Below are 17,531 nucleotides of genomic sequence, written 5' to 3'. Positions count from 1 at the left end.
AGAAAAACCGAAGAGGAGCAAACGCAGAGACAGCAAAGGTGAAGCAGAGAGGCCAGGGCTGGGCCCGGATCTGTGCTCAGCGCTCCTGGCACTCACATACCTGTTGACTCCAAGGGAGATCTGAGAAAAGGGAGTGGGCGGGAAAGAGGGAGTGAGAGCCAGAGGAGGAGAGGAGAGGCAGCTCTGTCTCTTTGCGAAGAAAAAAGCAGAGGGCACAGGGTAGAGAGAAGAGGTGGGTGTGGGTCTGCTCAACTTAAGCGGCCTGTCCGGCCACCATTGCTGTCACCTGCAGTTCTGCGTTCCTTTCCAAGGTCAGCACTGCCCTTCAGAACCAGCCAGTCATAGGAGCCAAACCTTACAGGGTGCCCTTTCAAATCAATCACGAGCAGAAAGCTTGATCACCCTGGGAAGGGTTTGCATCAAGAGGCATGACTGGGAACGCCAGGGGTCCGAGGACCGATGTATGACAAGGCACCCCAGAAGGTGATCAGTGGAAAGCCTTGCTGATAAGATTAGGATCATGGCTGGGGGTCTGGGGTCTGGTTTCGATGACACTTGGTCATCAAGCAGATAAGAATTATCTGGTCAGCAGACTCACGTCCCCCGAAGCCCTTGATGACATTCCTGAGTGTCACCCATCCTTTTTTTACTTGTCCTCCTACCCCACACAGCTACTGTATGATTATTCTATCAATAAAAACAGCTGGGATCTTGCTCTTCAGCATCACCCTGCACTATGTAGCCTGCTCCACGACTCCTGTTTCTTTGTCAGTGTGGGGTTGCCCGATGCAACAGGTGGGGTGTAGGGATAGATCCAGTGGAGCCAGGAGACAATCCCCCTCAGTCCCTACCCTGTCACCCTCCCTCTCTCTCCTCCAGCAATGCTAAGGGCCGCCCTCTAGCAAGAATTCCATGCCCGGGGCTGCCCTGACCCCTGGTGCAGTGCCTAGGCTAACTTAGAGATGTCTAGGTTTGGTTCTGTTCCGCCTTCTGCCCGGGGTCCAGACCCAAAGTGGACCTTTCTCCTAGACCCTCAATGCTTTTCACAGGACAGGACTGTGAGACACATACAGCCAGAACTGGGCATATGGCGTACAGGGCAAAATAAAAGTATCCACCCATTTGTTCAAAAATTACTAAGGACATCAAGACAGTGAGCGCAGAGCACAGAAGCCAGCACAGGGCGGGCAGCACCTGCTCTTGTTAGACTCTGCAGAGTGAGTGGGGAGCAAGGTCCTCCAGTCCTCTGGGGCCACAGGAGGCACTCACCCTAGCTTGGGGTTCTCTATTGATTTCATTTATTCAACAATATTTAAAACTGCTAGCTTAAGGGGCTACACCTCTCTTGCTCAAGCACTAGCCACGGGGCAGGCAATGTACTAAGCATTTTACTTGCATGATTCATTTCCTTCTCACTAATCACTATACAGAGTAGTTGTCATTATTACCAGCTTCATTTAACAGACGAGGAAACTGAGGCTGCTGGCAGGAGGCTCAGGGGAGAGCCAGGTCTGCCTGCCTGGAACCCTCCCTCTTTATCTTCTGTCCGTTGCTATCACTGTTCCTCTTCTAAATGGGACAGGAGGCGAAACAGTAGGAACATTCTTCCTCATAAGCATAGGGGTCTTCATACACTGGGAGTAGGGGCAGAATTGGCAGGAAACAGTAAGTCAGGGATTGGGGGACATGGAAGGAGACACTTGAGACAGAGACATGGGTGAGAGACCCCTGGCGAGGCTGAGAATGGCAGCCTCGATCTTGATTTGATTTTGCTCCTTTTACCCCAGACTTGCCTGAGTCCTTTGGCCCCTTTACTATGAATCCCCACCAGAAGGTGCCTCAGACGTGTGGCAGGCTCTCTGACCTCCGTGGCCCTGCTTGCGGCCAACCCTGTTTGGCTGGGCGTTTACCCACAAGGGGATGGTAACTTTGGGAGCTTCGTGTGGAAGCTGTTTTATCTATTCTTTGTCTTTTGTTCTCTTTACCGCATGCTAATTGTATTGAAGTTTCCACTGAAGGTCTTGTGCACTAGACTATGTTTTATCTTATGTGGTAGATGGTAGAAGTTATTTAGAGCGGGTGGGTTCCGGGGTCCCGGGTGCCCCTGGCCCTACCCTGTAACAGTATGTGGTTTTGAAAACTTATTTTCAAATTTAACTGGGTTTCCTGTCTTTTTATTTTGAAAATGAAAAGTGTGGTCCCTTTATGGAGAAGGAACTTGAGACTTGAGGTGGAAGGTGGGAGCAGTGAGCCAGGTGCTCCACTGGGGAGCTAGAGCAGTTCCCCAAGAGCGTGAGACTCTTGAGGCAGAAATGGGTACAGGAGTGGACTTTAAAGAGGCTTCCCTGGATGATACGCCTTATATGCCTCCCACTCAGTCCCTCTCCCCCTTGGGAGAGGATGTCAGCGAAAGTCAGATTCTCTGCAAATCTTGTGTGGACTCAGAGTAGAGCGTCAGTTGAGGGCAACACTCTAAGAGCCCTGGGTCCAAGGTGACCCCATTTTGTGTGGCTAACACTATGCCTGGATTCGTTTCATGTGCGAGGATGAGGTAACTATGACATTGGCCCCTCATTTTCTTATAAGAGTGAAAGGCAGTCAGTTCCCCAAATCATATTCTCTGGTGTCAGAAACCACGCTTTACATTGAATGAGTTTGTCCCAAGAAAATAACTTTTGGGAGGAAGTGCATCGCTTCCTTAGGAGGCAAAGATCCGCAGATAAGCCAGGCCGAGGACGCCACCTGGTGGTGCCAAGGCACCCAGCACCCCTTTGACGCTGACCGTATCCCGGGCTTCTCTGTTGGGTGGACGTTGTTTGACAAGTGTTTAAAAGTGCCTACTATGCGCCAGACAACAACATTGCAGACAGTAGTATTCATAGCATCACTTTACAATGGTAATTTCTTAGTTTAGTGCAAATAAAAACATACTGGAAATGTAAGGTGAACATGAAATTCATTTCAAAATGTATGGCTTGGCTTTGTGATATGTTTCGTGTTCATGTCCAGGAGGAGTGTTTGGCGCCACGAGGGGCCTGCGACTTTCTACCCCTCCCTCTTGTCAGTGGATGGCTTTTCTCCTCACACTGGACACTTCCTTTGAAAGATGGTGGCTGATTGCTGAAGCATCACCACTGGGTTCAAGGTCTGAAGCAAGGGAATGATTTCTTCCCTTTCATTAGGAAAGCAAATACATAATTTCTTAGAACATCCCTCTGCCCACCTCACCCCCCAACCAACCTCCACTGAGGACTACTACCCAGAAGGGCTCAGAGGATGCACCCCATCCTCAGGGGGCTGGGAAAATGGGTAGCAGCCTGATCATCATCATCAACCATGACCAGTTGTTTGAAGGTGCCTTGAAAATTGCTGCTCTGTAGAAAATTGGGGTTCTTTCAGCAAAGAGAAGGGAAACACATATAGAAAGGGCACTTTGAAGTGTCTGACCCAACATTCTATTACATTTAGGATAGTTGGGACTGTCACCGTGTGTGTGCGCTCGTGCATGCGTGCGTGTGTGCGTGTGTGTGTGTGTGTGTGTGTGTGTGTAGAAGCCCCCCACATGCATTGGGAATCTCCACAGTGATGTAGGAAGTCTTCTCCCTCCTCCCCAGCACTAACCAGGGTCCCTCACCTCAATAACTTGCTAATCATTGAGTCAAGATTCAAACCAGATTTCTGGCTTTTAGTCACTTGTGAATCTAGCCAAACACCTTCTGGGACCAAAGCCAAATAAGACTGAGTCCCTACACTGGGGTTTTGGTTCTCTGCACCCCTGGGGGAGGTGGCACCGCTCAGACTGACCTTTGATCTCTCTGACACTGGGCACCCACCAGGAGCCAGGCCTCCTGGGTCTCGTTCCCTGTGTCCCAGTTGTGTGGATTTCAGCAAGTGACTTAGTCTCTCTGAGCCTCACCTCCCACATCTGTCAAAGGAGAATGATGCTCATTTTTTTACTCACAGGAATAAATGAGATATCAAATTAGATGATACAAAAGCAGTCAGTGGCTTAACCAAATCAAAATACGACACATACCACAGTAAAATAAGATAGAGGTATTTTATTTATAAGATTATAATGTGTGAGATTGCTATTTATTAAATATGACCCTATAAGTTATAATTCTCTTGAACTTCAGTTTGAACAAACCCACAAGCCAGGACACATCAGCAGTTAAACATCAGTAGCTGAAGAGAGAAAGACCACAATGGACTTGAGAGGAGAGACAGGAGTGTCTCTGCTGTGGATCTGCACTTTCTTTGAAGCCCACCTTGTTTGCAAGCCCTCCAGTTTGCTAGCCCTCCAGCCCTAGAGTGACTGCCTTTGGGGAAGGGGTGACCCCCAGCTCTCCTACCCTGCTCCCAGCCTTTGGAATGGCCTGTGAGCTCCATGAGGGTCCGGTGGGTTAGAACTGGAGGACAGCTTTGGGGTTGAGGCTTCCTGGGATTCTTCTGTGTCACCCCAGTGCACATATAGCCATTAATTTTTTTTTTTTTTGAAAATCAGCTCTGTGTCTCGAACTCCTGCTATGGTGGGTTTGCATACAACTTCTATTGTGCCCCCCAGAGATTTCTTGGATTCTGTAGGGTGCAACGATAGACTTACTCAGCTGTTGACAGGCACTATTCTTCAAGAAAAGGGAAGAATGATCCCGATGTTCATGCAGGGATGTTCATGTCCACCACTCCCACCATGGGTCCAGGGAACAAAGCTGTTTTTGCCCTGGTTTCAAAGGGCGGGAATGTGTCTGGTCCAGCCAGCATGACAGCATCTGTGACTCCCTTCAACAGAGCTTCATGGGTTGGGCTGCCCTCCCGTAGAGCCCTGGGGGTGACACTCACCCCAGAGGTCCTCAAGGGCAGGGTATTGTACCAAAGAGGACTGTTCTAGAGTCATAAGATCCATTGGAACTTGCCTTGCCACGTTTTGGATTTTCATTGGGGCCATCACCCTTCTTTGCTCCCCATTTCATCCTTTTGGAATGGGAACGTCTGTCCTAGGCCCATCTTACTGCTGCATTTTGGAAGTGCAGAACCTGTGCTTGATTTCACGGGTTTCCAGCTGGAGAGGAATTTTGTCTCAGGAGGGATGATTCAAACCCAGGCCTGATCTAGATGATATTTACATGAGACATTGGACTTTAGGATTTAGTATTGATGCTGGTGAGTTAGGATTTTGGGGGTTGTTAGGGTGGCATGAATGCATTTTGCATATGAGAAGGATATGAATTTTGGGGGACTAGAGGCAGAATGTTATGGACTTGTGGACCCCTCCCCCCCTTCATATGCTGAAGCCATAACCCCCACTGTGGCCATATTTGGAGACAGGCCCTTTAGGACATCATTAACGTTAAGTAAATTGGTAAGAGTAAGGCCCTGATCTGATAGGAATGTGGCTTTATAAGAAGAGGAAGAGAGACAGAGATCTCTCTTTCCCTCCCAGCTTTCCAGCCCCCCACCTTCTCTCCTCCCGCCAGATCCCTATAACCCCAAGAGGACACAATGAAAAGACCGTCTGTGAGGTAGGAAGAAAAGCTCAGCAGAAACCAAATACCAAGGCTGCCCCCGGAACTGGGTTTGAGCCACCCCTCGATGGCGCTTTGTTATGGAGGCCTGAGCGAGCTGCGGAGTGGTGGTATGCCTGCTGAGGGTAGTCTCCTCAGATCTGTTTTGTTCCAAACATTCCCCAAATGCTACCAGAACCTTCCCAGAGTGGTCAGTCCTGTCTCAGCATTCAAAGCATCAGTAGGTGTGAGCCTGGCCAATGCCGGAACCGACAGATGCCCCTTGGCGCTGTCCTGCCGTAGCTGCCACAAAAACCTCATAGATCTGACTCTTTTTTTCATTTGTTTTATTAGCATCAATATATACAAAGTGGAAAATGATTAAATTTCATTATTCTAGCTTAGAAAGTTTGTTTTGCTTTTTTAATTCTATTTGGGGATAAAATGAAAATGAAAATTTCCCAGGAGAAAGCCTGCCTTTGGGGGTGCTGAGCTACTCCATACATCTGCCCTCCAATGACCAACTGCCCCTACCAAGGGCCTAGGAAAGTCACCTCTTTCGGATTTATTCCACAGAAAGGCCATTTTTGCCCAAGACTCCCGCCTCAGTCTGCATCTACCCATCCACCTGCCACATCCTACCCATCCTCCTCCACTATCTCAATTAGGAGGCCACTTCCCTTCCTGCTGGGCTGCTTGGCAATTTCTGAAGCTCGCAGCTCTCTGGGGAGCTGGTTTCGAAAGCTCAAGTTTAAAGCACATCTATGCAACTAAGTCCAGATGGTCATCTGGTAGTGACCAGAATACTTATGTGGGCTAAACAATTCTACTGCCCCCACTCCCCCAAAAAGCAAAAGAATGAGCTCCAAGCTGAGGAGGGTAGAGTGTGCACTTTTAAAGCACAGGGTGGTAGCTGACAGATACAGCTTAGAAGAATTAGCATGTAACACACGCCATCACATGCATTCTGGGAAGCTCGAAATCTCTGTAAACGCATTTCCCCACTGTTTCAAAAACAAAGAGTGGCTTGTAGGAAGGTTCAGTCCATTCTCGAGTTTCTCAAGAGTGTACCCGGTTCAAAAATATTTAATCCCAATGGGTTTTCATTATTGATCTTATAAAAACAGACATATATGAACCGAAAGGAGATCCTGGTACATTTTTGGCACTATTATTATTATTATTTTTAAACCTTTACATATTACAAATACACATTCAGATATTTTGAAAAGAAAAATAGACACCAACCTGTCTTTTCAATCACACTGTACATTGTCGAGTTGCCATACCCATCTCTAGGCTAAAACAAACTTTTAAAACATGGCTACAGGTGCTGTACTACTAAGACAGAACTAAGACACTGATATCCTGAAAAGAAAGATCAACACCTTTCTAGCTCTCCAATAGCCCATAAAAATTCTTGGTCCACGGTCTGGCCAGTTTTAGGGAACAGGGTTAGAATAAAGATTTTATATTTTGTCAGTCTTTCCAGAAGGCAAATGGTTAGTTTTCACATAACCATAGTATGTCCTAAAATCAAACATCATTAATAGAGTTTTTCATTCCAGATGACCCAGGGATAAGGTTAGACTAAAGAATCAAATAGAAACAAAAGCAAAAATTGGATTCTGCCTTAAGAAAAAAAAAAAAGTGACATCATTGGCATTGTTGGTTGTTCTTCAAACACGGCGTTGCTCACTGTAGGTCTGGAGTGTTTCTCCTTGGGATCTTTTGTAAAAAAGGGTGGACTTTGGGGTGCCTCGAGAGCAACCTCTAGTGACCTTTTGCCTCAAGGAGCATACATCTAGGCAGCATTCTCAGACCCCCAAATGCGATTTCCAAGTTCCTGGTCAATAGGAGAAAATGACTGTGTGCAAAGCCAATTGCTCACCCACTTGAAAGGCTTCCTAAACAAGCCCTCCCCCAAACATGGACGCCAGCCATTCGCCCAGTGGCTGGCAGCAAGAGAGTCTTCTCTTGTTTGAAAACCTTCTAAAGTGAGAGGGTGCCCAAGAGGACTCAATGTCACCCAGGTGGGCACCCCTGGGTGGCCCCAGGAGGGTGGGTGCATCTGCGTCCAACTCACTATCCTCACCCCCTGCTTCTGCTTTACACCTGTATTTAGAAAAGAAACTTCCAGATGGCCACACACTCTCCTGCCCCACTAGGTGGGGATGAACGAATCCTGATAACATATCAGGACGCCCGTGAGATGGATATGGGGTGGACTCCTTTCTGACCTGAAATCCCTCCTCTCTTCATTGGCGTCTGAATCCTAGGATGAAGGCTCTATCGTGGTTTTAACCCCCTCTTTCTGTTTCTCTGAATCTCTTTGGGCAGTATTCACGCTGCCTCTCCACATCTGCGCAGAGCTTCAGGAAATAGAAGAGTAGGGTTTTTTTTTCTTATAGGCTCATCCTTCTCCTCCCCCTCCAGCCCTGCCTTCTCCCCTGTACCCCCCACATCCTACCAATACTGGATTGCAAATCTTTTCTGAAGGTGATGCTTTTTAGAGAAACAGTGCACTTACATCTCCCTTATTTGGAGGGCTCAGGCATTCTAGCACACCCCAGGAGAAGAAAAAATCCATCCCTGGATTTCAGGGTGCTAGTCCCCTAGCTCTGTGGGCGGGGTTGCCCAGTCTAGCGCTGGGGTCTGTTCCCCCAGGAGGGTGGCCTTGCTGAACAAGGTGATCCACGCTGGCACGCTTAGATAACCTGCTGTTTTATCATGGAAGGAATGTCAAAGAAAAGAGCATGTTATTAACTCAGTTCCTTCCCTCAACCTTCCTCCTCACCGACTTCTTCATTCTGACTCTCAGAACTCTCATCTTCTCTGAAAATTTTCCTTTGTCATCTGCCATCTTTATGGAAAGAAAACATTTTCTTATTTTGCCAGCAACCAGCGAGGCCAGGGTTGTTAGAGAGAGTGCTGATGTAACCCCTTGGGCTGCTTTCAGAAAGGCCACGGGAGGGAGAGGATGTATCAAGATCTTCCAGAAGCCAGGAAAATTGGAAGGGAGGACACTCAGGGGTTTTGGAGCAGACTTGTTTAAATATCCGTGCTAAATTCCAGCCCAAGTTAGCCCACAAGAAATACTCTTTCCAACCTAATCTGGGGACTTAGCTTTGTACGAACACCATGGGCGTCCCGAAAGATGCATGCGCTTGATGCAGCCACAGCATGGCGCTGCTGATGGGACTAACTCAACCTGGGTTTTGTCCCCTCTGCTGCTGCGTTTGCCATTTTGCAGATCTTCTGCCTGCCTTCAAAACTGAGGCTGTAACATGAACTTGGCTGCATCCAACCACACCTATTTCAATTTTAAATATAATAAATACAGTGAAGAAAACAGTAAATCTTCAATAAAGAGTCTAAAGAAAAGACAGCGGACACTCTGGGGTTTCTATCAAATGCCACATGATCTCTGGATGAATTTCTCGAGGAGGTTGTAGTTGAGTTCCTATCTGCCGGTTCCCTTCTCCAGTGTAGCTCTCTTTAGATGGAAACTTCATACTCTCTGGTTTCCTGCAGGAGAGAGAAGCACAGTTCTGTTAAACTCCTGCCTGGAAGAGCCACACATTAATGAGCATAGGCCATCACCTCTGCCTGCACCCACCACACTGACCATGAGACATCCATCGTCCTTCCACTTGACCCAGACTTGCTCTTATTGAGCGGTTATCAGAAGATAGGACACAAGAGGGGCTTTAATAGTGCTCGTGTGTTTCTGCTGTGCCCTGCCCCCTCCACAGCAGAGCGTGCCTTGCTAGTCCTTTGCAGAGCTGCACAGGGAGTCACCCAACAACTAGCCAGTCCCAGACCCTCAAACAGGATGAATGCCCAGCTGAACTGCCTGCAGACTGATGAGAAAATCAACAGTTGGTGCTTTAAGTGAATGATTTTGGGGATTATTTTTTTTTTGTTACTCACTGTAACAGTAGTTGGGATCACTGTAGCTGTAGGTAATTGACAGACTATACTAATAAGTATTAATAAGATCTCGTCTCTTAATTGCTATTTTTTTCATTGGCTTGACTGTCTTTTAGGATTTGAAAACAGGTTATATAGAGTACAAAATAACGTATGACCTCTTCTTACCAGTGCTGTATCTAGTGATGACAGGTGGGTAGCAAGCAGCTCCATTTTCTCTAATATTTATGGAGTATGTGTAATGTAATCCAGGCCTCTGGGCCAGAGGAGCAGGAACATGTAAGAAGTCACAGGCTTTGCTCCAGAGGAGGTCACTGAGCCTCTCAAGCATGGGGAGATGAGAGGCCGGCACATCGTTCCACAGTGAACGTCACGGGTTGTGGTTTAGCAAAGTCATGACCAGGCTCTCTGTTCCTCATACTGGCCCTGATCTCTGCATGACCTCTCTCTTTTCTGCCCAACCTTCTTCGACTTTAAGTTCTACCCACCTTCCCTATCCCAGCCTCACTATCACCTCCTCAAAGATGCTTCTCCCTTCCCCTCCCAGCATCCCCATTATCTGTCCTTATAGCGCCCTGTCCAATTTCCTTTTTGTCAGCATTTAAAAATGATGATTTGTTGGAATTAAGATATTCATTGGCATATTTAATTGGCTATTCAAGGGGAGGCAGGGAAGGATAATGATGCAGCATCAGGTAGAACGTGCCCCTTAGCTCCAGGCTGGGCTTTCTGGTTGTATACAACCTTGGCCAAATTATATTTTTCCTCTCTCTGAACTTCAAGGGCCTCACTGGACAATCAGAGATAACTGCAAGAATCGATTGCAAAGAAATGCAAGGAATCAAGAAGATTATGCATTGAAGGTGCCAGGCTCACGATGGTTATGATTGTTACAATCATGGGTAATATAATATTATCTCTGGTGCAGGACTATGTGTATCTGGTTCATGATTGTATCCTTAGTTCCCAATGACAGGCTGTCACTCAAACATGTAGGGATGGCGCACATGGCCAGCCAATAGGAGTGGAGTTGAACAGATGCATAGGAATGCCCATCTACCAGGCACTGATGGACCCTGACCTGCCCTCGCTGTCTCTCCATGGGTCAATAGTGTAGCCCCTTCTTTCCGTGAACATTCTGCTAAGGGTGAACAGGGCCACAGGCTTGTCATCAGCTCTCAGAAAGCTGGTTCTCCAGCAGTGATCTCATCAGATGTCCTGGCAGGATGAGACAGGACCTTGGGCCATGCCTTTCTACCAGTGGCATTGTCATCAAAAGGAAATTAAACCTTCAGTTTTAATGTTGGTGAATCTGGGCAGATGGAGAGGGAGGCACCAGGGAGCACAGCGAGATCAACTCACCCCGGTCTCATAAATGGGGTTGTCAAACTCGGTTTCCACGGTGATCTGGCTGTAGGGGTGCGAGTACATCAGGGGCAGGCGGAGGTTGGAGTAATAGCGACATCTGCAAAAAGACAATTAAGGAGCGAGAAGTTACTTCTCCTGGCCTAGGACACACCTTCAAAGGAAAAGGAAACACTTGGTGCCACTTCCTGAGCATTGGCACCTCCGAGAATAACAATAAGGAGGTGTGGGAACAGCCTCTCACAGGTGCAACTCTGAGGCGCTTGAAAGCTGTAATCACATTGCTTTCAACTTAGAACCACATAAGGCCGGGTGCTTCTTTAATGCTAAGAGCAGCAACAACCTACTAAATATTATCTTGCCTCAGAACAGTCATCCCTGACCATACATTTATTTAAAGGCGCTTCCTCTGTTACCACACTATCTCTTCACTGTGCTCGTCATAAAGCATTATCATTTACTGTGAACTGCTTCCCTCCCTCCACTAGTCTGTGAGCTCCACAGGGCAGGAAAAATTTATACTAGGACCTACCCCAGGGCCTTTGCACATGCTGCTCCTCTGCCTGGAACCCTTCTCTGCCAGATATTTGTGTCATTTATTCATTGCCTTCAGGTCCTTACTCAAATGTCATTACTCAGTGGGCCCTTCTCTATGGACCCTACCTAAAGTTCAACCACTATCCCGACGCTACTCCTCTTTTTCTCCCTTCTGGTTATTCTTTTTCTATTTATCACCTTCTAATACATGACATACTTCTAATGTACTTACACTACATCTGAGAAAAGAAAGCAAACACTGTAAAAAAAGAACAATAATGTAAAATTATATATAAATAAATTATTAAAAATAAACAAACAAAAAACTTGTGAATAATGACTGCATGAGAGGGGCCTGCCGTGTGAGCTGTCTGTCTCTCCCCTGCACCATGCTCCTTGAGGCGAGGGATACAGTCTCTCTTGCTTCCTGAGTATGCTCAGCAATCCTACCAGAAGGGTGGGAGGGATCCCATATAAATATTTACCAGAGTTGAGCTGAATCACAGCATCCCCACAGTCACACCCTGAGGCTCAGAGAGGTGACATGCCTGCTCCTCCCTACTCCCTAGCGCTGAGCTGGGGCCTGAGTAGGTGGCAGCCGCCCATGCCCCTCCCTCAAGCTCCTACCTGGTGATATAAATGTAGGCTCCTCCCAGCAGCAAAGAGATGATGAGGACCGGGATGAAGATTGCCAGGGCCATGTTGCCCCCTTCCAGTGAGGTCTCTGCTGCCGCTTCTGCTACTGAACACAGAAACTAATGAGGCCCTCATGTCTCCTGCATTCCCCCACGCAGGTCCCCAGCTTCCAGGGGGCACCTGCTCTGCCCCTTCCACACCTGCTCAGAGAGCTGACGCCACACAGCCTTAGACTGGAGGGCCATCTCCAGAGAGGAGAGACAGGAATGAGAGAGGAAAAGGGACGGGGCTTTGCCACGGGGTCATCCTTGGAGGGAGCGGGAGTGGGGGAGGCGGCTGTAGGGGTTAGTTGTTTGAATCCCCATCATACAGTGCCCGTTTTATTTTATTTCTTTATTTTAAAGATTTATTTATTATGCATACAAGCACTGGTGTACAGGCCAGAGGTGTGGGAGGCGGGGAGAGGATTCACCAGAGACAGTGGGGAGCAGAACAGGCAGATCTACTGAAATACACTGCTGAGGGGAGACAGGAGAGGTCTGCTGCGCCATGTGGGTCAGCTCCCTGGCCGGGGATCGAACTCCTGTGGCAGTGGCTGCTGATGGCTTCATAGTGTTTTGACTTAACCCCTTGCGCCACCAGGCAGGCTCCCTATTTTTTTAATGGGGGATGGTGTACAGTTGAAATCTGGTTAAATTACAATTCAAGGGAGACATGGAGAAAATCCCCAGTGAGGTGTGGGGCACGCAGGTTCCCTTGACACTCCACGGAACGGAGAGGAGAGGAGCAGCCTGGAACTGCGACTGGGTGTGGGCAGGTGCACACCACGAGGCTCGCTATGCGGTCTCTAAGCAGAGTTCTGCAACCTGGCTGCTTCTTGGGGAGGTGGGCAGCTTGAGCTTGTTGCCCCCACTTCCTGCCTCCTGACCTCCCCAGAGTGGGTCCTTCCCAGAGCTGCTGCAATCAGGCCCTCCAGAAGAGGGCGCTGGGCACCCAGGTCAGTCCTGCCAGAGTCATCACTCTCCCAGCGTGAAGACCCAGTTCTGATGCTCAGGGGCCACGGGTCAGTTCTCTGGGAGACCACTCAGCCTCCCTGGTAGCCTCCTGTCATCCCCTAACGTTTGTGGAAATTGCAAGAACTACCCCGGCCTAGCTCAGCTGGCAGGGAGCCCCCGCCTCTCTTGGAGACTAGGTGCTTCTGGCTGCCTTTCCTCTGCGGTTCTCCGAGGCCACTTCTAACAGCACCGGGCTGTGCGCCCATCTCTCATCCCTAACGCCAACGAACAGGGTGGGAAAAACCGACCCTAGCACCACAACAAATGCACAAGCACAGGTGACGCATGTGATCTCTGCGCAGCCCCGGGCCTTTGAGATGTTCTTCCGGCAAAAGACAAAAAGGATGGCCACAGAGAGCCGGACACCCCATCTCTTCACAGGGGGCCCAGCAGCCACTCCGCCCTGCACTTAGTTTGAGCCCTGCCCCTGCTTGCTTGGGCTCAGCATCCTCCCTAACAAGGACGGCACCTAAGAGCCTACGAGTCCCAAGGCCCAGATGCTCCGGGTGGACTGCTCGCTACCAGAAAGCTGGCTTTTGTTCAAACAGCTGGCTCCAGAAGCAATGCTGACAACTGCACACTTGGTTAAAACATTTTAAAATGCAACGGTGTGTGTATATTTCTGACATCAAAGTCAGCGTAAGTGGTTTTGTGCCAGACTGAATGGAGACTCTGCAGGGCGCAGAACGCTTCCCCTACGGAAGGGGCGGGAGGGAGAAGGAGCCACAGAAACAAGACCCGGGATGGTTCTCACATCTGTTCCACACTGACACGCCGCACATGTCGTTTCTGAATGAAAAAGGAGAGCAGAGGGCAGGGCCTGCAGGGACATGGATGTCGGGGAAGAGAGATATGGGGGTTCCCTCAGGAGGAGCAGACTACAGAGCTTCCCTCCCAGGGCCCGCCCGTGGAAACCAGGAGGGTGAGGGTGAGACATGACTGGGTTGAATTTCCCCAGACTCTTCCCCAGGGGCGAGCAGATCTACAGCTGGGTTAGCTCTTTGCAGGTTTGGGACTCGGAGATTTTACCTCATCATCATGAGCAGAATGAGTGTCGAATCCCCCTCGGGCCATCGTTAAGACCCTAAGCTGTAAACCCCATGATTTTTTCTTTCACAACCATTTGTTTCCACGTGACCTTCAGCAATGAAGAGGCAGAGTTTTTTTTTTTTTTTTTTTTTTTAAGCACCTGGATAGAGCTAGTCAAATACGTGCTTGTGTTTTCTGCGAGGAGTCTGATTTATAGGATATTTTCCCCTCCCGAACTCACCTTCTAAAGCGTGCTCAAAGCTGTCTTGATTAACTGAAAGAGAAATCAGAAGTGTTGGTCAGTGTGGCGTGAATTCAAACAAAAATGAGGCGCAAAAGCCCAGGTCACTCTTTGCTGATGGGAGCGCTGCATTTTAATCAGGAATCCTTTTAATCCAGAATATTTCTCTGGCTGCTGGCCTGAGTGGAAAGGCCTGGACAGATTCCCTTCCTCAGGTCTGAGAGAGGTGAGAGAAATATGACAGGCACAGGGCACTGGCAAGAGCAGTGCGTGACCACTGAGCACTCGCCCGGGTCAGGCATCTTTTGAAGAGCTGCGGTGATATCTGCTCATTTGACCCTCCGGACACTCTCAGGAGCTGGATGCTGCCATCACCCCAAAAAGCCACTATCCAAACAGTGGCTTGGAGGAGTGAAGCAACTTCTGCAGTGCCAGGCAGCTTCCCAGCGAAGATGCAGGATTTCACCCTGGGGCTGCTAGACTTTCTCTGACCTCTGCTCTGCACCATGCTCTTCAGGCCTTTTTGCTGCTTTCAAGGAGAACCAAGGATGATGACTGGGGAGGCTCAGGGCAAAAGCCAAAACCCCCAATCCAACGCGAGAGGAAAGTCTTCCTGCTTGGAAACACACATGTATGTGACCCTTTCTGATTTCTTTTCTATTCCAAATTTACTTGACTAGGATTTATATTCTATGTGAAACTATTTTCATTCATACATTGCCACAGACCAGAACTCTCTGGAATTCATTTGTTTCCCTGCATTCCCTGTGCATTTACTCTGGAAGCTTGAGATGGTGGGAGGCTGGCATCTCTGCTCTCCGGCATTGGAGGCATCATGGTGGCTGAGCAGGACAAGCTCCCTACCATGGATGGGTTTCAAGGAAGCACAGTCCCTCGAGGAAAGGCTTAGATGAAAAGATTGTGTTTCAAGGGGTGAAAGGGGGCGGCACCAAGGCCCAGCTTTAATCATGTGCCATCCACAGGGGAAAGGTGGGTGCATTATGATGCACGTATAACAACGCACAGCAGTTACAAAGATAAAGCAGAATTATATGTGTGTTTTTATTTTCCTAACTAGAGAGATGTCTGTAAGTGGGGAAAAGCTAAACAGAGTACTATTGGGTTTCAGAAAAGTCATGAGGCAATATTTTGCTTGAAAAATATAGAAAAGAAAATGTCATGAATTTTCTGACAACCCAATATATAGTCGATGACTTCTTTTTTGATAAGTGAACACCCTCTAGTTGTTTATTACAGTATGTTTATTTGTATAACTCAAAGGCAAGATGAGACTGGACACTCACAGGGATGGACATTAGGGACAGAGCTGGCTTCTGGGGCGTGGGGGGTGGAGGGAGGAACTGTGATGCTTCGTTTTTAACTTGGCTTTCTTCTACTTCCTGCATAAGATACTGTTGTAATTAACCCAAAAAGTCACTGGGCAGATAATGTATAGAGTCAGAAATGGTCCTTGTGTGGTATTCTTACTTAGGTGTCTTAAAAACAAACTCTAGTTACCCCTACCCTCTCAGAAAACTTACCAACAACACTAAGTTAACTCCTATTGGGACTATGCTAGAATCATCACGGGAAATCTTTACTCAGGAAACCAGCTACAGAGCCCGTTTAGTTTGTGCAATGGAAAATAAATTCAAAATGCAGGGCTTTAATCAAAATTATGGCAGGAAGTGGGGGTGGAGGCAGGCAGCTCTCTTACATCCTAATTGCTGCTTTCTTAGTTTTCTCTGCTCTTTCAATGGACCCCTTGGCCTCTTATTAAGAACTGCTTCGACAAAGCATTTGCTCTCCATAGGATAAGCCCAGCTTAACTCCTAGCTGAGTAAATCACATCCTTTATGCTGGTGTTTCCTACACTGGTGGGTGACAAACCTCACCGGTGGATAAATCTGCTCCCTGGGTCCTGCGCTGAACCCAGTGAATGGACACCTCCACGGAAAAGTCCGGGAATATGTTGATGCCAGTGCCCTCTGTTTGGAGCCCGCAGCCTTCAGTGGTTCTCAAATTCAAAGTGCAGATTTCAACAACCTAGAATTTGGTAAGGCAATCATTTCAGCCTCCCTGCCCCCGTCAGTGACTCTGACTGTGCAGACCCAGAATGTCTTTCTAATGAACTCTCTGGCTGATTCTGATGCTCAGGGACTGGCTGGTTGAGATGCAAGTAGACATTCCTGAAGTGCGCCCTGACGACCTGGCTGTGGAAAAGGCAGGGAATTTACAATCCTCCCCTGTGAATTCCTCTCGTTCCAGCTGTGTGGCTTTGGGGAAGTCACTTAATTTCTCTGAGCCTCTTCTTTTTCATCTCTAAGTGTAGAAGATAACTCACCTGTCTTAGAGGCTTAACTGGGTGATTCAGGAAAACATTGATGCAGGGTAAATAATTGTCAGGCTTTTCTGCCCTCCCGCCATTAGGATTGATGATGGATCCCTGCGGTCCTGATTGCATGCCTGATGGCGGCCACCTGGAGTAGGGTGTGGTCCTACATAGGTGGGTACACCTGGGCCGAGAGACTGGGCTTATAATGGCGGTGTCATGGGGATACCAGGAGAACGGAACCACCAGAAGCAGCAGAGCAAGCAGAGAAGCAGAGGCTCCGAGAGAAGGCCGGCGAGCCCAGAAAGAGTGAAGATACGCCAGGGGCTGGGAGGCCTGCCAGCCTCATGGCCCCCCAGCACCCCTGCCTGCCGTGTACCTGGTAAACTCAATAAAAGCCTGAAAAAGCCACCGAGGGCTCCAGGACTCTCCTTCACTTGTCTGCTTGAATTATAGACATCTGCTCTGTGCTCTTCCTTGCGCTACAACCGAAAAAACAGGTAAAATTCTCAAAACATAAGAGTAACTCATTAAAAAAAAGACATTTACTGATATTTCACAAAGGTCTAGAAGTACATAATTTCTGTCTTTTCTCTCCAGTGTCCTCCGCCCAATGACTTTCTGTCCTGCGTTTCTCACCTCACTGGTCCAAGCCAGCTGCTGTAGCTCCGTGACAACTGGAAAAAGCAGCTCCGGCCCCACACTTATACAATATGTAAATTTAACGATATTCTCAAATTGTTACCTACAATTCTTTCCTAAATAAGCCAAATGCTTTATTAATTTATTTTTTTAATGAAAACATTTTAAAATGTATAATTCAGTGGCATTTAGCACATTAGCCATATGGTACCACAATCACCTCTAGTTCTAAAGCTTTTTCACCATTTCGAAAGGAA

The 17,531-nt window shown here is 48.1% G+C and overlaps 1 protein-coding gene across 1 annotated transcript in view; it reads right to left on the bottom strand.

The window, feature by feature from the left end:
* Positions 1-8,899: 8,899 nt before the first annotated feature.
* Positions 8,900-17,531, bottom strand: part of SEZ6L (seizure related 6 homolog like) — a 66,000-nt gene continuing 57,368 nt past the window's right edge. The window contains exons 14-17 of the mRNA XM_054694682.1: positions 14,301-14,333; positions 11,967-12,081; positions 10,800-10,902; positions 8,900-9,032 (exon numbers count right to left, since the gene is read on the bottom strand). Of these exons, the coding sequence (XP_054550657.1) occupies positions 9,003-9,032; positions 10,800-10,902; positions 11,967-12,081; positions 14,301-14,333 (281 nt within the window). The 3' untranslated portion in view covers positions 8,900-9,002. The remainder of the gene's footprint in view (positions 9,033-10,799; positions 10,903-11,966; positions 12,082-14,300; positions 14,334-17,531) is intronic.

The sequence above is a fragment of the Talpa occidentalis genome, unplaced genomic scaffold (genome assembly GCF_014898055.3).
Source record: "Talpa occidentalis isolate TD23 unplaced genomic scaffold, MPIMG_talOcc4v2.1 talOcc4.14, whole genome shotgun sequence".
Classification (NCBI taxonomy): Eukaryota; Metazoa; Chordata; class Mammalia; order Eulipotyphla; family Talpidae; genus Talpa; species Talpa occidentalis.
Note: the sequence above shows the minus strand (reverse complement) of the source record. Positions and strands in the feature narration are given on the sequence as shown.